This window comes from Ammodytes marinus, assembly GCF_949987685.1.
Source record: "Ammodytes marinus genome assembly, chromosome: 5".
NCBI classification, from domain to species: Eukaryota; Metazoa; Chordata; class Actinopteri; order Uranoscopiformes; family Ammodytidae; genus Ammodytes; species Ammodytes marinus.
In genome coordinates, this window is record NC_137234.1 from 27,844,572 (window position 1) to 27,866,982 (window position 22,411).

The following is a 22,411-nucleotide window of genomic DNA, read 5'->3' on the forward strand; positions in this document are numbered from 1 at the left end:
TTAGACTGACCCTGATGGGCCTGATAACAGCAAGTAATAAAGTAATAGTGAGAAGGTTTCTCTTTAGATGTTACTTTCTGTCTTAATGTTGTTTTGCTCCCTGAGAGAAACTCCACAGAGCTTTCCATCTGACTGACTCAAACTTCTGTTAAAGCCGATGAGGAGCAGTTACTCTGCTGCACGCGCCATTAGCAGCAGCTTGTGTGTGTTGGTGCTTACTGTGAGGTTGTTGATGCTTTCAGACAGAGCTTCTATTTGCAACATGGTATCCTCTGTGATCGCCATCTGCAACACACACACACACGCACGCACACACACACACACACACACACACACACACACAATAATAATAATGAACCCATTATAAGTCACGATTACAGACTTTCAGTGAGTTGTAAGGCTTTAGTTAGGCTATATAGCAATTCCTGTCATTTGCATCCTTTAAGTAGACAGAAGGGAACTGTACTTTGTCATTGAGTCATTCTCAAACATGCACTTCCTTTGTCACTTTTAACACAGTTACCGTGTGGTAATGGTCGGCAGCCATCTTGTCTGAGATTGACAGCCGGCATGATGGTGAGGAGGAGGATGATGATGGAAGCGGGTTAGTGGTTGATGCAGACATGCCATCCATAGAGCGTACTTTATTACTTTACATCGCACACTACAGTTGTCTCAGAGCTTCAAAATCATTCTGCACACGCATTTTTCTCTGTGTCTTTGGGATTGATATTGCTTTAAAGCTATAATGTGTAACTTCTTTATGTGGAATCCTGAGTTATTACAACACTGTCGGCGCATCTACATGAGGTACGTCCTTCAATGGCCGCGCATGGATTTTATACCTTCATTTTGTGGGCACTTCTCGGGATTTTTTCTGAGCACCTGCACCAGTGTCGGCTGTCGACAACAGTTTATAAACGCTGCCATACTGAGCAATATACAGAGAGAGATTTGTGGAACTGATAGGCTTAATCAACTTTTTGTAGACTCATTTGGCGATGGTTTGAATGTAACCAATATTCATTTATATGGAAAAGTTACACACTATAGCTTTGAAGAAGAGAAATACAGAATATAGTGAATGCTTTCTGAAGAACAGACATGTGTTGTACCTCAAAACAAAAATGGATACAAAAAGAATTCAATGCTAATTCTACTCTGACATATCTGGCTTTTGTGTGGAAGGAATGGAATCAGCTTTACACACGTATGATTTTGTTTATTAAATGATTTGATAAATTCTTTTTGACATTTACATGACCACATGGTTCCCCTCACTTTAGTGGAGCAGGATTTTCTTCACTATAAAAATACTATTACATCAAATATGAAAATAACAGTACAAAATCATCACCACCTCAGGTTCAAACTAAACATGCCATCTTTTTATCATATCCTCTGCAATGACATAAATATTTAAATAAAAATCCCTCTGTCATTGTATGCAAATATTGCACAAGTTCATCTCAAAACATGTGACAGAAGAACCGTATTCAACTGGAACACCAAAGCTGTAAAAATGATGTGATGACTGACTCACGTATAAAAAAATCATCTAATTGTGGTTCACAAATTGTTAGAATAATGGCTTTATAATACTGTACAACAAGGGAGATGTCCATGTACAGTATATACTGAATATATACTGTATGGATCTATAGGAAGTGGAGTCCAGAGAGATGCAGAGTTCTCTTAACATGAGTTAGATCATGGCACAGGTTTTTGTCAGGGTTGAGGTCGGGTTAGTTAGTTAGGCATCTGACTGGAAAATGGAACCAAAAAAATACTTCAAGTGTTTGGATTCAGCATCTGAATCTCTTCACCCTTAAGGCACAGAGTGGGGGGGGGGGGGGGGGGGGCGTTGAGGAGCAGGGGGAAGGGGGGGGGGGGTGCAGGGAGGGTATGGGGGCTGAACGGGATTATATGAGGCCGCAAGCAAAGGAAGCAGGATAGCAGTAGTGACAGTGGCTGATGGGTAAAAAAAAAAGCGTGTGGCAAGACAGCTGTCGCCATGTTGCTGTTGTCATGGAGATGGGTCAGCTGCTGTGCTGTTGCCGTCATCATCACGGAGTCCCCACCTGGTCCCTGGCGCTGCCCGGCTCTCGGTCCAGGATGGGGCTCAGGCCTCTGAAGGCAGAGTGGGGCCGCTGTGGGGCCTGGGTCTGCTGCCCTGGGGCCTGAGACTGCTGCCCCAGGGCCTGAGACTGCTGCTGCTGCTGCCGCCCCACACCGTTAGAGGAAGGCTGTCCACACTGAGGAGAAGAGGAGGACGACTGGACCGGACACACGTAGTCTGTGGATTCATCAGACCGTCTCCTCCTCAGGTGGGTCAGGTTAGAGAATCCCAGCTTCTTTGGCTGCAAGTGAAGGAGACATGAAATGGACCAATCAGAATGGAGGGAGGATATGACAGACCATGATATGACAAGTGTGTTCTTGAGATGCGTTACAAGCTACATGTTAGCGACAGGCGACAGGAGGTCTTTTGTTGTGTGTCTTTTGAACGTCACATGATCTGCCTGCGGTGTTACTTTATACTACCTGCAGTGTGTAAAATTTTGGGTTTTATTTCCTAGCAGATTTTGTAGAAAGTAATTATAATATCCATAAGTACATTTAATTTAGTGCATAATAGCTGAACATTTTTTTTTTATTATTATTTTTTCCCTTAGAAAGGGTCTCATATATGTCCATATTTCTGCATATTTTGGACCAAGGCCTAGTGCCGCCATCTTGAAAGTGTCATAGTTGGAATGTCATCAGGTGCATTGTTTAACATTTAGAATTGTTCTTGTCCTTGAAGGCCACTGTAGCTTCTGTTATTATTCGAAATGGTTGGGGTTACCCAGGGAGCGTTGCATTCTAGAACTTTGTAGAACTTTCTTGATGATGTCATATTACACACTGCACCTTTAAGTGTTGCATTAAGTGCGTGTAAGGAATACATTGCTGTTTCCACTGTCAAAGGTGGTTAAGGGTACCAAAATAAAGCGAGCCGTCCAGTACCTATTTTTAGCACCCTTTCATGGGGGTACCAAGCCGTCCCTAAAGGGTGGAGCTAACACACTGCAGTCCGTTGATTGGTCGACTGAATCATTTCGGTGCCAGAGATGAACCGCTGTGTGTAGATAGCTAGATCTAGGCTTACCGTGCCGAACCAAAGCGTGCTGTTCCTCAGTGGAAACGAGGCATACAGTATGTGATACCATGCCACAACAGACAGCGGCAGCTAATAGAAATGCGTCCTCTCCTCTCAGTTTGCTCTTGCTGACTAAAGCCACTGACACCACACACACAGCACTATTGTTGTATAGGATATCCCTTAGAAGCTGGTTGGCCCTGAGGAGAAGAAAACCCACATGCACACAAAATATATCTATTTATTTATTTTATTTATTTTTTACAGTCTATTTAGCCTTCTCGGTTATATTTGTCCACAAACCTATCCGCATAACCATTTAGAGCTCATGGAGTATCTGAAGAAAAAAAAATTGTTGAGTCCAAGGTGATAAATGGGTCACAGTAAGCATTCATTGGGGTTTTTTTTTTGCGGGTGGATTATTCTTGGGTTTTCTTGAGAAGAGCAGGGAGGGATTTAAGAGCCTGGGATGATGGGTGGTAAAGCTGAGAGGAGGAGCACAGCACTCTCCGGCTTAAACACAGTGAAATGGCAGAGGGCTTAAAGTGTGCTGACACACCAAGGCTTCACCTGCTCAGATTAAGGTGCTTTCTCTCACAAAAGCAGGAAGGGCAGCTGTGTGTGTGTGTGTGTGTGTGTGTGTGTGTGAGTGAGTGAGTGAGTGTGTGAGTGAGTGAGTGAGTGAGTGAGTGTGTGTGCGTGTGTGTGTGCGTGTGTGTGTGTGTGTGTGTGTGCGTGCGTGCATGCGTGTGTGTTTGAGTGTGTTCTCCTAATGCAGCATTGTTTTACTTGTTTTTAGTGGTGACCCTGAATAGTTGAGTATCAGACTATTCGTTGGAAAGAGCCCAATTCGACTGACAATCACACAGTGGAATAGTCGCAAAATGTGGTTATGAAACAAGGCTTGTTCAATTCCGGCTACATGGGACTGCTGATAACAATGATGATGTGTCGCCTATTGTGTTATCAACATCAGCCTATTATCATGAGCTTTTAATCTATCACCTTTGTGTGTGTGAATGGCAGACCAAGTCGCAATAAAATGAATTATTTATGCCACATCAAGAAGACAAACTGTAGTTGGGTGTTTTAGTCTGGTGTGTGAGACAAATGGAATCCGATGTCGGAGAATATGGATCAATGAGCAAAAAAAAAAAAAACATGATTCGGCCATCTGTCGATTATAGGCAAGATTGGACCAATCAGATTGGACTATGTAAATTCTTAGTCGGGGACAGTCCTACTTGTATTCTGTTACCTTGACTTTAGCAGTGATGCTGAGTGGGCTGTAGCCCGGTGCCTCTGTGTACTCTCTCTTCTCACGCTGGGCTTGTGTTCCCACCAGGCTGTGGAAGTTGGTGGAGAGGTGGCGTCTCAGGAGGGTCTTCTGAGAGGGGATGTTGAGCAGCACAGCCAGGGAGTCAGCATTAAACCTGGGCTCCAGCATCTGGGAGGGGGAGGGGAGAGACACATTTAAAGCCTCTGGAAAACCTGCTCGAAAATAGTCAAAATCAATTTGTGATATCAAAGTTAGGTGTCTCAATAAGCTTTTACATAAGTATTATCAGACTTAGTCAAAATAAAAACACAGCTTGTTCTAGTGTCTAGACCCATCTGTGGGCCTGGCTGTATCAACCGGTCTCCGTGGCAACAGCTATTGTTTTTATAGAACGTTTGGGGCAGAGGACTGCTGTGATTCAAAATACTTACTGTGTCAAACTTAAAGGTGCAGTGTGTAATATGACATCATCAAGAAAGTTCTACAAAGTTCTAGAATGCAACGCTCCCTGGGTAACCCCAACCCTTTCGAATAATAACAGAAGCTACAGTGGCCTTCAAGGACAAGAACAATTCTAATTTCTAAACAATGCACCTGATGACAATTCAACTATGACACTTTCAAGATGGCGGCACTAGGCCTTGGTCCAAGATATGCAGAAATATGGACATATATGAGACCCTTTCTAAGGGAAAAAAAAAATCATTCAAAATATTTTTTTCAGCTATTATGCACTAAATTAAATGTACTTATGGATATATATTTTGTATTATTACTTTATACAAAATCTGCTAGGAAATAAAACCCAGAATTCTACACACGGCAGGTTTAATTTTGAATATCTTTCAATTGGATTGATAAATATGCCTGAGTCTTTTGAGACACTTACTATCGTGCAACTAACATGATTTTGTGGATTTGGGGTTAACGGACTTTAAGATGCTTTTCTGTCCCATACACTGTGTGATCAGGTGTCACTCACTATCAGGCCCCCGTGCACGCCGCTGCCCCTCAGGTTGGGAGCGTACTCTGCCAGATCCACAGAGCGGAGCCACTCCATCACTCTGTGGTTAGACCACTGCACCACCTCACCGGGAGAGAACTGATTCTGAAACACACACACAGGGCACAAACTGGGCTTCAATATTTGTGTTAATCCTTTGGTACCCTGTGTTCTAGAAAAACATTAAAAAAAGCCTTTCATTATCTGGATGTTCAATGTGATGAATTTCATGCAGTTTCAAAATTCTAATAATAGATTATGATGAATAATACATTTCAGATTGAAATGAAAGGAAGCCAATGGCTGTCTGGGATGAAATTTCAATTTAAAACCGTCAAATAAATGTAACATTTAAAAGTTCACATGTGAATAGAAGAGAAACATTACGCTCAAAGTGAGGAACAACCAGTCATACAGAAACATAATAGTCACATTACATTATAAGATATTCATCACACGATCATAAAACACTGACTGACCTCATTGCCTGGCCTGCGTTTGAGGCAGTTAGGGTGGAACCGGTTGACGTGGAGGACGTGGATGGCACACTTGATGCTGAGGTGATGCAGCTGACTGCTCACTTTGAGGAATAACAAGTCGTTCTGGGTTGGACAGGAGACAAGAGAAAGTCAGAATCTTTACTCTGCATGCAAGTTTTTCGGTGTGGTGATTGTAATCCACAGGAAAATGAAAACGAAGCGCTTCAAACCTCTCCGAGTGTACTAAAATTGGATTCGATGAGTTGTTATTTGAACCAAACTTACCACGGTGAGATAGCGCAGCATCTGCCCGTCCACTCTGCCTTCATTAAACTGGTCCTTGTACTGAGGAAGGCCTATGTCATCCAGCCAGCCTTTTGGAACATAGAACAACATCACAGTATTAATGTTGAGATGAAGTCAGTGTCAGTGAATGGTTGAGTGGAGTGTTTTGGCTGTCGGTACGTACGAGTGACCCAGATGTAGTCCAGCTGTGCAGACTTCTCCAGCTGTTTGCCGCTGAAGGTCTTGACGGCTAACTGAAGCTTCTTCCTGTGCAGCGGGTTCTTAATGGCCAGCTCCTGCAAACACAGTCAGATCAATCACTTGTCTGTGTGTGTGTGTGTGTGTGTGTGTGCGTGTGCGTGTGCGTGTGCGTGTGCGTGTGTGTGTGTGTGTGTGTGTGTGTGTGTGCGTGTGCGTGTGTTGTCTTCGTACTTCCATACTTTTTTTGGGGCATTTTCAAATATCATAGAATGAAACCTTAAATAAGCTGGAATCTAACTCACTGCCTTCAGTTGACCACACATGCCAGATCTTCGGAGCCACTGCAGCTCTCACACAATATGTATGTAAGGCTCGGGATCCTGGATGCCTCCATACATCCAATCAACAGCACTTTTACATCTCGGCACATTAAGCATGCTACGTGCCTATTGGCTCACTGACGTTGCTTAGATCATAAATAAAGAATATACCATCGCCATTAGGGTGAATTATGAATTATTAGGAAGACAATGAGCCTGATCAAAAGAGACATGCAGGTTTCGGGGGCTCTGAGGTGGATATTGTGACAGTTTTGAAGGGGGGGGGGGGAAACTAACAGACAGGTGGATAAGCAGAGAGACAGGCGTTGCTAAATGGCAAACAGACAGACAGACAGCAGGAATGATCCGACAGGTAGAACTGAAAAATATCTGACGGGCTAAATGGAAGATTCTCTGGTCAGGTAAACCAACCGGACCAGACAGATGTCTCACGTGCATCGCTTAGTTAAATGAGTGCTAGTGTGTGTGTGTGTGTGTGTGTGAGAGTGTGAGTGTTTATGTGTGTGTGCGAGTGTGTGTGAGTATGTCTGTGTGCGTGTATGGTTGTGTGTGTGAGTGTGTGTGAGTACGTCTGTGTGCGTGTATAGGTGTTCGAGTGTGTGGGGGTGAATGCGTGTGTGTGCGTGTGTTGCAGTGTGCGTGTGGGGGTGAATGCGTGTGTGTGTGTGTGAGCATGTGTGTGTGTGTGTGTGTGTGTGTGTGTGTGTGTGTGTGTGTGTGTGTGTGTGTGTGTGCGTGTGCGTGTGTACCCTCTCTAGGTCGTGTGAAGAGGCTGACAGTAGAGTCTGCCCGCTGGTGACCCAGTGTCGGGCGAGGGCTCTGTACTGACACAGTCCTATCTCCTCCATCCACTCACACACCTGCTCTGTGCTCCACGCAGAGAAAGGTGTCTTGGGGTCCCTGAGATAGAAACATTAAGTATAGAAAAACTGGTTTAAAACTCAAACTGGAATCACATACAGTGTCTTTTATGTACAGCCATTTTAAAAGGCCTAAATAATGATTAGCCGTTCTTTTTGAAAAGTAGATGGAGGCAGACCTTTAGGAATTAATATTCCATTGTGTTAAATTACTGCACATGCTTGTAATTTGTTAAGGGCAAGGCTACATTTTTGGCAATGTATTTATGTTCAAGAAAGCTCATGATGTAAACTTGGAAGACAATTTTCCATGTTTCATCTCTGTGCAAAATGCAGCTTGTACTTGTAGGCCCCAAGAGCCATGGCCAGATATACACACATTTGAATTGTCCCGGCAGGGCAAATTGACAATTTTCAAAAAAAATCTACGCACCCCCTGAGAGCCCCACTTCTCAATCCCAGGGGAAACACTGCCATGTAAATGTGCTTTTGGTCAAAAGAAAGACAATGTCCAAGTAGGAAGGTAGTATAATCTATGTAGCAGCGCATGAATGAACCAGTATGCCAAACAAGCCAAAGCAGTAGAAAGTAGAGGCTGCCAGTGATCTACAAAGACATGAGATCAACGCTGTTTTTGCAGGCTAGTCAGATGCTGAGCACATCTCCGGTACATTGAGACACTGTACACACACATACTGTATATTCTGAAATCACCCAGAATATGTGTGAATATAAATGTGATTTTTTTCTTCATACCGTGTGTGTCCTGAAGCGGCCAGTCTTGGTCCAGCCGTAGCCCTGAAGCCTCCTCTCTTGAACTCCCCCAGATCGGGGTCTTGGACCTGGGATGGGCTTCCAGACTGACTGCGCCGAATCCTGGAGGATAATAACAATAGAAACACTGATGAGTGTGGGGGAAGGAGAAATGAGTGTGAGGCTGTCTGTGTGTGTGTGAGCAAAATCAAATCATTAATATGAACAATACAGCTCCGGAAAAAAATTAAAGAGACCAGTCTGGATATTTTCTCAAATCTTCATCTCTACATAACTTATTGAACAAAGCTCTTAATGACCAAAAAATTTATTGGAATATGGAAGAAATGTGGTCAGTATTATATTATAAAATAAAAAAAAATCATTTTACTCAAACATATGCCTATACATATAGTAAAACAAGAGACACTGAACATTTAGAGTGGTCTCTTCATTTTTTTTCCAGAGCTGTATGTTGTGTAGGTACAAGCTTCTATCATGTGTAGATCTTCGGTGAACCTACTTTCCCCAGAGCTTCTTGATGCCTCTGTGGCTCTTCCGGTGCTCCGGGGAGACGGGGGACTGCTGTCCAGAGTCCACCCCAGAGGACAGAGGGGACTGGTCGGACAGGACACTCTCCTCTGGCTTCTCTGGATGCTCTGACACGCAGAAAAACACACACACACAAGAGTGGAATCACTATTAAGGTGCTTGAACAACGCAAGGACAAATCTTGGACCCAACATTTAAAACTGAGAGATGATATTATTTAGGCTTTAGGCTTCAAGTCAAAATAACCACCACTAAAATACAATGGCGGTGAATGCCCACTGTAGTCCTGCTCAAAAGGTAAAGCACACAGGGCTGTATACTGGAAGCCTATTGTACAGCTCCTCGTAAAGCAGCGTCATTGTAAAGCTGCACCAATCAATGTTGTTTATATTGACGATGGACCAAATGACTTTTTTTTTTTAAAGAGTCAAACTTTTAATGACAACCCCACGTGTTTCTCAAAATTGGATGCTCATGTTGTTCCACGTCAGATCGATATGTAAAGAGGCAACTGTTTGTTTGCTAACACCTTAGCCAGAACCACATTTTTTGCAATTCTTTTTTCTGTGGCCCAAAAGAAGAAGCTTTAATAATTATACATGATTCCCCCTTTACTACAATGAAGAACAGGTAGAGTCTCATGCCAGCTCACTGATCTTTGAAGGATCAGAAGCAACAGGACACACACACACAAAACACACACAACACACACACACACACACACACACACACACACACACACACTGGGGTTGAGGTTCAATAGGCCTATACCCACCAATATCATACAGGTCATGTTTTCCAGGAGATCCTGAGGCAGAGGAAGGTTAGTGAAGTGAGAAGGAAACAAGCAGACAGACAGGCAGAAGCAAGCATTAGTCACACCTTCTAAACCTCCAAAATAAATGTCATACATACACATACTGTACAAGAGTGGCAATCAGCAACATGCAAAGTCTGAAAGCCTCAGGCAGGGCTAGAAAAAAAAGATACTTTTTACTTGTTCAAATGAAACCTTTCTATAGGTACTGAGAGTGTGGGAGGCTCTTTGTTATCTTGTCAGTGCAACAGCCATTTGTGAGAGGACACCTGGGTTGACTTTGTCTCACGACCAAAGGTGGTGCTGGACAAACTTCATTGACAGTCTCTTGCCAACCTCACTATATGTCCAGAAGTTTAGAATTTTTTTTTATTTGACACCTGTTTTACTTCTGTGCTCTCTCTCTTGACTTGCTCTTTCTCACCCTCCTTCAGTGGTGGAGAGTGCATCTGGGTGAGGCAGCGAGTGAGAGCGTACAGGGGGCCATGTCAGGTTGCATCCATGTTTGTTTTACTCTAAGCTCGTTGAACTGCACACATCTTTAAGCCTGCCCTCTCACCCCTCCTGCTTTAAGCCCTGTGTACGCCGATACATGGGCGGCTGTGTGCTTATATGCCTATTAGCTTTGAGAGAGAGAGAGAGAGTGTGTGTGTGTGTGTGTGTGTGTGTGTGTGTGTGTGTGTGTGTGTGTGTGTGTGTGTGTGTGTGTGTGTGTGTGTGTGTGTGTGTGTGTGTGTGTGTGTGTCTCTCTCTCTCTCTCTGTGAGTGCTGATGCGAGGGGAGCCGGGCTTTATCTTGGACAGCTCTCTGAGTCATGAGGGAGGCCTGCCTCATAATCCCGGTTTGAGAACAGCTTGATCCTCAGTGGAAACACTTACTAACCCTGACCCTGCTCACTGCTCACTTCTCAGCTTAAGCTATGATATCTATTGGAGTATATTGCACATAAATATAACATACATACCTATTTCTATTTTCTTAAAATGTCTCTATGCCTATATAGTATAAGTCAAGATATTGTAATATATCCCAATTTTCCCCCCAGCGATCAATGAATTATTCCAATTACGTGACAGGGACAGCCTTGTTTTGTTGAAGCGATAGAAAATAGGAAATCGTAGTCAGAACTACTAGCCTGGTGAGACTAGCCTCATCTGGCAAGCTTCAAATGTGTTTCTCTCCAGCAGATCAATCGGGATTTTCTCCAATCTCCGTGGGGAGGAAGCCCTGGCCCTGTCTGTTAGTGGAAGGCAGCCCCTGATTGGTTCATGTAGTCGTCAATCTCTAGCCTCCAGTCAGACTAGGGCCCTCCCCTACTTTCCGTCCGTGGAAGGCGGCTACCTGATTGGTTCTTGTAGTCATTAATGTCACATGGATTAACGAATACGCCTTCGAGATTTCGCTGGTCCCGTAAACTAGATTGATGGCAACACAAACCAATCAGAAGCTGCCTTCCACTTTAAGGGAGGCACCTTTGATCTGAATGCAGGCCCTGATCGATCCGGGCATTTTTTTTATTTTGGACATGGTTCCTCCCAACGGAGATTGTAGAAATGCCAGACTGATGTGGGAGAGAAGCAAATGTGAAACCCCACGAGATCATGCTTGGTCTCACCAGGCTAGTACCTAAAACAAGCACATTGACTCAATTCTCCTGAACAGTGTATTTCCAGTGTTGACATACAGTACCTAAAGCCGGAGCACTGGCACTCCTGCAGCGAACTGCAACCCCAACACACACACACACAGAACAAGAAGCAAAAAGGCAGACAGGACAAGAGAGAGAGAGAGAGAGAGAGAAAGAGAGAGAGAGAGAGAGAGAGAGAGAGAGAGAGAGGGGGGGAGAAAGAGAGACAGGGCACAGAGAGGGAAGCAGTTGGAACAAAGTTAGTTATTAAAACACTTAACAGCTGTTACATTGGATTTTGCTTTATTAAAGGGTCTGTTCAGAACACATCCCCCCCCCTGTGCTGTTTAGTCATACAGACAGTGTAATCCATCTGCTAGAGAATTCTATACAACAGAGGGAAGGGGTCAATTATTTGTGGTGCTTCTGTGGGACATCCCTTTTTAGAAATAACAATGGGCCTCGTGCAGGAATATGATTGCATTTTCTCATAGCAGTGTTTCCAAGTTACTTGCCCGAAATGCTCCAAAATGTATACACAGTTGTTATATGCTGTATAGCTTGTCTCAACTTGACAACTTGAACACCCATTGTGCACGAGGGGTTGGGTGTTTGTGTGAGAACCATTGTCAAACTCAACAGAATCAGGCCAATCAAGAGTTACCAAAGAGTTGAAAAGAAGAATTTAACATGCTGTCAGAAATCATCAGACCCAAGACAGAACACGTTGCAATGTGGCGTACAGGGATGAAGTGATGTAGTGTGACAGAGGGGGGAGGGGGAGGAGGGGGAGGGGGGAGAGAGAGATGAAGATGCTGGAAAAAAATGTCTTGTTTAAACAAATATGGCTAATATCAGTTGCAGAGTCAAGTCAACATGACCAAAGTCTTTTCCAGGTCTTTGCGTGGCTTAAGAGACCCTTTTCTTGCAACTACTAACGTCTATGTTAAGTTGCGGTTTAAAAAAATTAAAATATGCAATGATGATGTGTGCTGAACAGAAGCATGTTCATTTTGCATGTTCATTTTCTGTTTCAGTTTTTTTCCATATCAACCATGATTCAGAGGAAGGAATTGTAAGTGTGTGTTCCCCTATGGAGAAAGGCAGACTATATGTACATGACTATAACATGACTGCTGATGATTATGAATGCACTAAAAAGCAAGTTTTACATACAGTACGGTAAAAAAAACGACAGGCGTCACTGTCAACTGCTTTTCATTCAAACACTTTGTAGAAAAAAATTATGAAAAATGCTGTTTTTTTTCCAAAGTGTGAAGGGAATAGCCCAGCTCTTGTAAAATCTCTTATTGATGTAGTGCTGTGGACACTCACTGAGACTGTAGTCCTGCTCCTGGCTGTGAACGGGAGATACATACTCTCCCTCTCCGTTCTGCTCCGCCCTCGCCTCGCGCTTTTTACCCAGCTTCCCCGGCAGAGTGCGGTACTTGCTCAGCTGCATCTCAGGATTCTGCACGATATATAAAAGACAAAAAAACAATGGCTCAGTTTTTTTTTTTTTTTTTTTTGTGCGTTCAAGCACCGATATTTCAAATGAATCACCATAATGTGGGATGAGAGTTTGGTACCTGAAGCCTTTATAGACCTGTGCTTAAAAATGAATTAATTGGTGCTTTGAATTTTAAAAAAAAAAGGTGGAGTCAGCTATTCAGGAGAGGAGAACGCTTGTTGTTAAATTCATCACTTTTTTTGTCAAAATCAGTGGATATCTCCTCACGGTCCCCTGAACGTACTGATTGTGCGCTGAAAACCAAAAAACTACACAGTGTTCCCAGAGCCTAGGCTGTGTATTAACACCAGATGTTTTGTTCTACACACACACATTCTCACACACACACACACACACACACACACACACACACACACACACACACACAAGAGGAGATATTCACAGATTTTGACAAAAAGTGATTTTGACAACAAGCGTTCTCAGGAATCACTGACTCGCCCTTCAAATGTGCTATGTTTTTTCTTTACATATAACATCGATATACAGTAGACACATGTTTTCTTTCTGCATCTGATGCTCTATGGCAACTCATAGCTTAAATACATGGAAACGCTATGATTTTACATTTGCTGTATGCATATTATACACATTCTTACAGGCTGGCTTAAGATCTTTCATAAGATAAGCTGAGTCATGATTTAATGTGCTCCTTTGCTCTGTTGCATAAGGAGGGGTGATGATAGCTGTATATCTGAGCATGCATCACAGTCAGCCAGGCTCTGGGGCAATGAGAGGAGAAAGGCCAGCACACAGAAACAGCTGGGAGGCAGCCATGATGCTAAGCACTGCTGACATCCACTTCAGGTGGGTCTTGGCCCTTTGTGTGTGTGTGTGTGTGTGTGTGTGTGTGTGTGTGTGTGTGTGTGTGTGTGTGTGTGTGTGTGTGTGTGTGTGAGAGAGAGATTCTCTGTGCAGCCTGAATATCTCTGGGACAAAGAACATGTGTGTGAATGGGTCTTTTTCTTCTTTTGCTCTGAGGAAAAACTCGGCTTTGAACTTTGCTTTTCACACTGGGAACACGAGGTCAAAAAAGGCACCGGATTATTCCATGGCTGCCTGACTGATATATACATACAGTACAGTAGCATGTCACACTATACATGTTTACCTATTATCTAGTTACTACTCCCATCTTTTCATCTTGTCATAAATAATAATTCTATAGCTGGCAAACTGCGTGGCTTAAGACTAGGGGGCTGAACATGCATCAAAAACAGCAAGTGAACACTACCACACTTTAAAACAATGTAAGGGTGAAAAAAGAAAGAAAAAAGAAGCGAGCAATGTACAGTATGTGCTCATAACATTAATATGCAGGAATGGGTCTATGTGCGTCCTAGCAGAGGTGGTGCATGCATGCCTTGACCCGTTGCTTTTAAAGTACAACGGAATTGGAATATTCACCTGTAATTCTTATTCAAATCTTTAAAGTTTGACAATGAGACTCTTTTGTTTGTTGCACAGGATATTTAAAAAAAAATTGTGTATTTGAAATTAAATAGGGACAATTCATTGCTGTGTCATAAACAGTAGGGTAGGTACATTGTGTGTGTGTGTGTGTGTTTTTCCTGGGTGGTGAGTTGGACGTTAGATTGTATTAAGTCATGCAGCAGGTTCAGTACCTCTGACCCTACATCTGAGTCACTTTCAACTGGCTGGAACTCTACAACCTACAACCAAGACAGACATAGGAGAGAGGGAAGAAAGAAAGAACACACACACACACACACACACACACACACACGCCCACACGCCCACACACACACACACACACACACACACGTGCGACCCCACAATCAGAACAAAGTTAGTGTGCAGAAGCAGTTAAGGTAGCAGGTTGGATTAGACAGATATTAGTTATTAGATATTAGAACCCAGCATTGAGAAAGTAAATCAGGAGCAGTATAAACAAGTGGCTTGGTAAGCACTTGACAAACCTTTTGTAAGGACCCACTCTGTAACTCCTCCAGACTGCTGGACAGTAGCCTGCCCCGATGCCTGACGGAAAAACAACAAGATTTAAGAGGTCATTCATTATTAAAAAGCATCATTAGAAGTCCAACAAAAACACCAGAGAACTGGCACTCACCACGATCCATTGAAGTAGCTTGTATCCCCAGCTGACACCAGTGATGTGCTCATGGAGTTCAGGATACTACAAGAAATGGAGCGAAAGAGGGACAGTTTATAGTAAGTTGATTTTTATGTGTGTGTGTGTGTGGGTGTGTGTGTGCGTGTGCGTGTGTGTGTGTGTGTGTGTGTGTTTTTATACCTAGAGTCCAGCTCTCTCTGGTAAGGCGACGTGGATAACATAAGTGGAGAAGACCCTCTTGATGAGATCTATGCACGGACACAAAACACAATTTGGTTATTTCCCATGCAGTGAAGCGTACTTGAGGCTAAAGTGTATGGATGACTACACAATGGAATTGTTAAAAGGTATAGTGATACAGATTATAATAATACTCTCATCTTCCTACCTCTGAGCGTAGCATGTCGGAGTGTGCTTTGTGTGTGATGGCTCGGAGTCTGAGGCTGCCACTCAGCTCCTCTTCACTGCTCCCTATGAATATATAACACAACACAATAGCATTATGAGAGAAAAATGATAAGATAATGCACCATGTCGGTCGTCCACAACTCATATTCCACCAAAGAAGAAGAGGATGTTATTCTGACCTTGTGTGAGCGCCATCACTTCCCTCATCGTTCTGTACTGTCCCACCAGAATGGTCAGCTCCTCTATGCGCCGGTCCTGTTATCAGCCAATCACAAGATGCCATTGTGTTTTTTTTTTTTATGATTTCCATTTTCATCCAAACAACTATTAAAACCGGACCGTTCAAATTGAATAGAAGCAAGAAGAAAAAGAATAGTTTTTTTTATTTACCTTTTCGTCGTTTGAAGCTAGCAGAGACTCCATCCCCACCTTCAACCTCTGGTATTCCTGGTCTAACAGAAAGACAAAGCAGATATTAAAAAGGATTATTTTGGCCTTGGTCATTTAAGGCGTCTTTGAGGGGTGCCTGATGTGATGTCGGTGGACGGATATGACAGCCATGCTAATGTGAATAAAAAACAAGCAGAACCAATGCACAGTGACAGACAAGGGGAGATGGCCCATACAACAGACTGTCACCTGTAGGACCAACACTGCAGCTTCTCACAAGGATAGCACTGGTGTTGTGTAGCAACAGGTGCAAACAACAACAACAACGATGGCAAGGTTTTCTTCTGACTTCCTTAAATGAGGTTTTTTATGGAGGCTTTTTCCAGCAACAAAATACAAATACACACACACATGCAAACTTTCATTTAAGCCAAATGTATTTTTTTTATATATAATAGTACACGTTTGCTTGAATAAAGCACATACACAAGTTTGAATAATAAAAAACTAAGAGAGGTATAAACTAGGCAAGATAAAAGTGAAGATGGCCTGCTGAGGGAGAGAACATGCCACCATAACATAACATAAAGAGAGGAGAAGTCACAGGATAGCGTGAGTGAGATAGATAGATAGATAGATAGATAGATAGATAGATAGATAGATAGATAGATAGATAGATAGATAGACAGACGGACGGACGGACAGACGGACGGACAGACAGAAAGACAGAGAGAGAGAGAGAGAGAGAGCTTGTTTGTGTGACAGTGCCTGTGACAGAGGCAGGCAGCCTGAGTGTGTGTGAGACAGAGAGCTATGTCACGTTATCTCAGCTGGGGAGACGGTTTTAATAACGTTGTGTGGCGGGAGGCACAGCTGTTCTCTATTCTTGAGGTAGAAATGGAGAAATGTCTGGTTTGCCATGGTATTAGTAAACCCCCCCGCCCCCCCTCCCCTCCCCTCCCCAAGTGTGCCATCCATGTATCACTGTCAGCCAGAAGGTTGTGAAAGGATGTAGAGTCTTAACATACTGCACGTTGGTGTGTTGAAGTGAACTTGTAATGTTTACATGTATACGACCAACACCAAACTAAAGCTGTGGTCCAATCTCAAACCAAACGCTTTGCCGCCCAGACACTTGATTAAGAGAGGGAGGGACCAGCTACTGGATTGATTTTTAAACAAAAAAAATAAATGTGCCAAGCAGCTATATATAGGCAGAAAGAGTTTGGTTGAAAATGTAGCAACCTGGCAACCCCCACCCATTCACACAGCACACGCCATGCCTTACATTTGTTAATGAGCTGCTTCACATACACCTCCTCTACAGCAGAGGGCAGCAGAGAGGCAAAGACAAAGTCAAGCGCAGAGAGGAGAGAAGGACAAGTTGATTAGATGTTATAGTAATCAGAGTTGACAGACAGTTGCATATCGCTGACATGAGCATGTGTCTTCTGATGTGATTGGGTGAGACTGTCTTTGTTTACCTCTCTCTGCGCTGTCATAGGCCGAGCCCACGCCTCTGGACAGCAGCTGGGTCTGCAGGCACTCGATCTCTCCGTCTTTAGCCGCCAGGATCTGCTGCAGCTCGGAGATTTCAGCCTTAGGAAGCAGAGAGAGAGAGAGAGAGAGAGAGAGAGAGAGAGAGAGAGAGAGAGAGAGAGAGAGAGAGAGAGAGAGAGAGAGAGAGAGATTCTTTATTCACATGTTCCTCAACATTAAAAATCAAAGTTCAATTAATGCGTATCTCGTCATTTAAAAAGTAGTTATCTTTTAAACAACAACGAGTCTCCACTGTTCCTATAAAAAGTGTACTCTAGAGAGAGAGAGAGAGAGAGAGAGAGAGAGAGAGAGAGAGTACATGTGAGTGAACTGTGTCAGTCTTACGGGTCACTGGATATCTATGGAGCTGCAAGGAGTTGAAGTGCAATTCAACTGAGCCTTGCACAGTCCCCTAAACAACAAGAGTCTATTGTACATGTTGCTGTCTAATGGCACTCGCAAAGAGTCACACAGAGAGAGGTGACAATTTGTTGTCAAATCACTGTTGTCAATCATTATGCCTGTTTCCAGGATACCAATTGTAATTTGGGGTTTCTACAAGAAAACAGTTTTCATGGCGTAGAATTAAAGAAAAAACTTTGAATTTCTCATAGTGCCATTGCTGAATCTCCTCTTTTCAGCCTCTGTCTGAAAGGCTCCATTTTAGAGCCTGTCTCTTTAAGCCCCACCTTCCAAAAAGCCCAGTCTGCTCTGATTGGACGTGAAACTAACTGCTGGTTTCAATCTAACTGCCATTTAGATGTTTAGACAACAATTAAAAAAGTGAATACTTGCTGACCTTCAACAAGGCCTAAAAAAATATTAAAATAAGTTTACCATTGTATTCATCCCAGTTCTGTCTATTCCTAACCTAAGGCCCACACTACAAGACTATGCCAGCCCTCTAGGAGCTACCTAAAGATACTCTGGAAACTCTTCTGAGGAGAGCAGCTCATATCAAATATTTTGGCCATAAAAGGATTATTGTCCGCCTTGTGACTAACAGCTTAGGTCTTAGTCACACTCACGCCAATATCTGAGAACATTTGCCCCCCCCCCCCACCTCCTCCCCTTATCACTTTTTTTACAATTAAAGAATGTGTTTATGGTCTCCCTCCCTTCTTTTTCACTGTTGCATGTCATTCCGGTCTCTTTCTCATGTCCTTTATTGTCTTTGCTGAATGAATGAAATAAATAAAATGGCTCCCGATAATAATTTATATATTTTTTTTAAACAAATCACCACTCTGAATTTGGTCTCAGGTTCAAAATAACTGCAAACATGAGTTGGTCACAAGCTATTAACCTGTGTGTCCTCATTTTGAGCTCATGATTTTGCTTCTACCTAGTTTCAAGGAACAGAGCGCTTGTTTTTGTGACATCCTAATCAAAGTTGTAGATAAAAGCACAGCATGGCCAGAGCTAAACAGCTGCAGACAACAGGTGTCTCCAAACAGGTGTGCCCTCACAGACCTTGAAGTATACAATGGCCGCATGCTATAAAGGCAAAGTTAACACCTTCGGCAGCTGCCTCACAATAAGGCCTGCTGTGAGCCTTGACATTGTGGCTCATAATAGTCCCAAATTGTGGCAATGAAACAGGGATTGGACTATTCTGGCTACATGGGGCTGCTGTATGTCTGATCCCCCCCCCCCCTAATAAATCATGATACATTGCCTATTGTGGTATCAACATCAGCCTATACCTCATGAGCTTTTAATCAATGACCTTTGTGTGTGTGAATGGTAGACTAAGTCGCATTAAAATGAATTCTTTATGACAAATCAAGAAGAAAAACTGTACTTGGGTGTTTTAGTCTGGTGTGGGACAAATGGAATCCGATGTCGTCAGGAGAATACGGATCAATGGGCAGGTAAACAAAAAAAAATTATATTTGGCCATCAGTCGACTATAGGCAAGATTCGACCAATCAGATTCGATTATGTAAATTCTTAGTTTCAAATCAAACATAAATGACGCATACATGTGACCAATCACAAGGGTTTGTACACTAGTATCCATGCAAAACTCAGAAAGGGAGAGAGAGACAGTCAGAAGCATATGGATGGATGCTCCTTTTTCCTTTGTGCTTCTACACACCGACACATGAGCAAAATCTGAATGTTATTCTGGTTGGATTCCTTAACGGTCTCCCCTAGCTGCCAAGCACTTGACTAGTTGGGCTTGACAATGGAAGCTCAGAAGTCCCAACAGCAACACAACCAAAAGGAGGAACATCAGGAGGTATGAAGGACAGAAGAGCTACAAGTGCAGAGTAGAGTAGGGCCATTCATGGGCTGCATTTGAGATAATTGGCATCAGCTGATATATGGCCAATTTAAGAAATACACAAATACATGTCTGCAGCCTCATCAGTGTTACTGCTTTAGAGCAATGTTTGCGCTTTTTTGAAATAGTTAACCCAAATATATATATATATTTTTTAAATTACAGACAGCTAGGCAGACATGTATATGGCTCAAATTTAAAAAGCCAACACCGGGGAAGGACATTTGTTATTGTTACTAAATTGTTACATTCTATCAAACACATATATCGATTCGATCGGTAGACCATTAGTGCAAAGCAAGGACATTAGGAAGAAGACAGGACAGTGGAGAAGCACAAGTGAAAAAGGAGGAGGACAAAGGGGGAAGTCAGAGTATTAGCAAAACGGATGCAGCACTAATCGGAGGAAAGAGAGAAAAAGTGACCAGCCACAAGAGCAAGAGGGAGAGAGAGAGAGAGAGGAGAGGAGAGGAGAAGAGAAGAGAGGAGAGAAAAAAAGAGAAGAGGGAGAGGAGAGAGCGAAAAAAGAGAAGAGGGAGAGGAGAGGAGAGGAGAGGAGAGGAGAGGAGAGGAGAGGAGAGGAGAGGAGAGGAGAGGAGAGGAGAGGAGAGGAGAGGAGAGAGAAAGAGAAAGAGAGGGAAGAGAGGAGGGAGACAGAGGAGAGGAAAGGAGGGAGAGAGAGGAGAGGAGAGGAGGAAGAGGAAAGGAGGAAGAGGAGGCACCTGTGCGCGGCGCCAGCGCTCCTCCCACTGCTGCTTCTCCAGCTGTGTGTGCTCCACAGTCAGCTTGAGGCCGGACAGCTGGGCCATGAGAGACTGGTAACACACATGGAGAGAGTGAGAGAGAGAGAGCTAGACAGACAGAGAGAGAGAGTGGCAGAGAGAGAGAGAGAGAGCACAGGAAGATGAAGAGAGGGGGTGATTCAGAGATGAAGAGAGAGACACAGAAGAGCGAGTGGCAGAGAGGGGAGAGTGTTAGTGGAGGAGAAGAGGGGATAGAGAGAGTAAAGGAGGGAGAGGAGGAAGGAAGCCGTGTATAAGCACTGACAAAGCCAAGGCAATTTGATCCCCTTCAAATACGACCAATTAGAAAAACAACGTGTTAGGAGAGAGAGAGAGAGAGAGAGATTCTGTTTTGTATTGAAAGATATTCAGAAAGCATTATTTTCATTTTCTTTCCACAAAACCAAGAATGTCAAGCTGACTTATGTTGGAATAGCAAAATGCTGCTGCAGATGGAGGGTGCAGCTGTAAAAAAAAATGGTTGGTTTGAATATGTAGTTCAAAGGGAGCCCCATAAAGCTGCACTAATGATACATATAGATTGGGGCTTAGGAAAATACATGTGCAAAAGAGCTTTTACGTAGGATTTAAAGGGCACATATCATGCAAATGTTCAGGTTCAAAATTTGGATTTCTAGCTAGTAGCTGTTTTAAAAGGTGTAGTGCCCAGAATTTTTTTTTTTTATTTTTCTCACAGTGCCATTGATGAATCTCATCTTTTCAGCCTCTGTCTGAAACACTGTGTTTTAGAGCCATGACGTCATAATGGAGAGAGACATCTGATTGGGCGTTTTTTGAACAAAGGTTTTCAGAAAGGTGGAGAAAGAGAGAGAGAGAGAGGGATTGTTTATTTAAAAAACCATGACGACGTGCATGTCGTATAATAGGCGACCTTTTAAAATTAATCAGCAGTTCACGATGCTAAGTCAAGTGTGGCAAGAGGAGAGTTCATTCCCAGTCGTTTTGTTAAGTGACATTTTTAACGAGATGTTTCTCTCATTAGCTACATTATCACTCTTTACTGGGAAAATGCCACATATACGCACTATACACTTGTACTTTAAGCTGGTTGTGAGCCATAAATGACTTGGCTCAGTTGAAATTATTAGTTTTTTTATACAGCTGCTCTGCATTCACTAAGATAAATTGGCTTCTACAGCCTCTGTCACGCACATGTGGAAAAGTTTCTCCCCCCATCCTGAATACAAAAAAAAAGGTCTCATAAAGTCTAACTGTTCCTTTAAGTGCATGTACACACACACACACTGGGGATATGGTCCCATGGTTTTTGTGTGAGATATTCTTGGCCAAAATATCCTTCAGGGGAACAGCCCAGAACTAGAATAATGTTCAACAATGTGATTGGTTGTTTTTTTCTTATTGCAGCATTTTGATTGTCTATAGTCGCACGGTTGTTGTTGTGGGGGATGCCGGCTACAGTTGTACAGCTCATTACTTGGGATGCCCTGGTCTGCTTTAATGAGACAACATTAACCCTGCAGCTGGATTTATTTGCGTTTTTCCTTCCTACTGTTATAGACAGTTCATTGCACACATTTAACTCTTGCTCACTTTTACCATCCGGACTGGAATTTGTTCTTAACAACATGAAGTATATAATACAATTCTTTATCTACAGCGGTTTATCATACAACATAGATCTATAGATAATACAGCTCCGGAAAGAATTAAGGGACCACTCCAAATGTTCAGTTGTTTTTACTCTTTAGAGGCATATGTTTGAGTAAAATGAACATTTTGATTTTATAAGATAAACTACTGACAACATTCCTACTAGAGATGGCCATTTAGAATTTTTTCTTTAACCGGTTAACCACAAGAATTAACGGTTATTAACCGGTTAACCGTTAAGATTTAATGTAGCCTATTTATAGTGAAATACGTGAAACATTATAGCAGGGCTCCCAACCTTTTTGTTTTCCAAGGACCTGCATATTAACTTAAAAACAATTCAGGGACCAGTAGCCAATTTAAATGGCAGGGGAGTGTTGTGACCATAAATTGTGACTGGCTATCTTT

At 42.9% G+C, this 22,411-nt stretch overlaps 1 protein-coding gene across 1 annotated transcript in view; it reads right to left on the reverse strand.

Moving 5' to 3' along the window:
- The window catches only part of ppfibp2b (PPFIA binding protein 2b), an 84,566-nt gene that overhangs the window by 1,274 nt on the left and 60,881 nt on the right, over positions 1-22,411 (reverse strand). Inside the window, exons 9-26 of the mRNA XM_080027512.1 lie at positions 17,245-17,359; positions 15,761-15,822; positions 15,550-15,625; positions 15,351-15,433; positions 15,143-15,210; positions 14,960-15,025; positions 14,808-14,868; positions 12,675-12,810; positions 8,867-9,002; positions 8,347-8,466; positions 7,480-7,630; positions 6,373-6,484; positions 6,189-6,277; positions 5,904-6,026; positions 5,404-5,529; positions 4,401-4,589; positions 2,082-2,360; positions 220-285 (exon numbers count right to left, since the gene is read on the reverse strand). Of these exons, the coding sequence (XP_079883638.1) occupies positions 220-285; positions 2,082-2,360; positions 4,401-4,589; positions 5,404-5,529; positions 5,904-6,026; positions 6,189-6,277; positions 6,373-6,484; positions 7,480-7,630; positions 8,347-8,466; positions 8,867-9,002; positions 12,675-12,810; positions 14,808-14,868; positions 14,960-15,025; positions 15,143-15,210; positions 15,351-15,433; positions 15,550-15,625; positions 15,761-15,822; positions 17,245-17,359 (2,058 nt within the window). The remainder of the gene's footprint in view (positions 1-219; positions 286-2,081; positions 2,361-4,400; positions 4,590-5,403; positions 5,530-5,903; positions 6,027-6,188; positions 6,278-6,372; positions 6,485-7,479; positions 7,631-8,346; positions 8,467-8,866; positions 9,003-12,674; positions 12,811-14,807; positions 14,869-14,959; positions 15,026-15,142; positions 15,211-15,350; positions 15,434-15,549; positions 15,626-15,760; positions 15,823-17,244; positions 17,360-22,411) is intronic.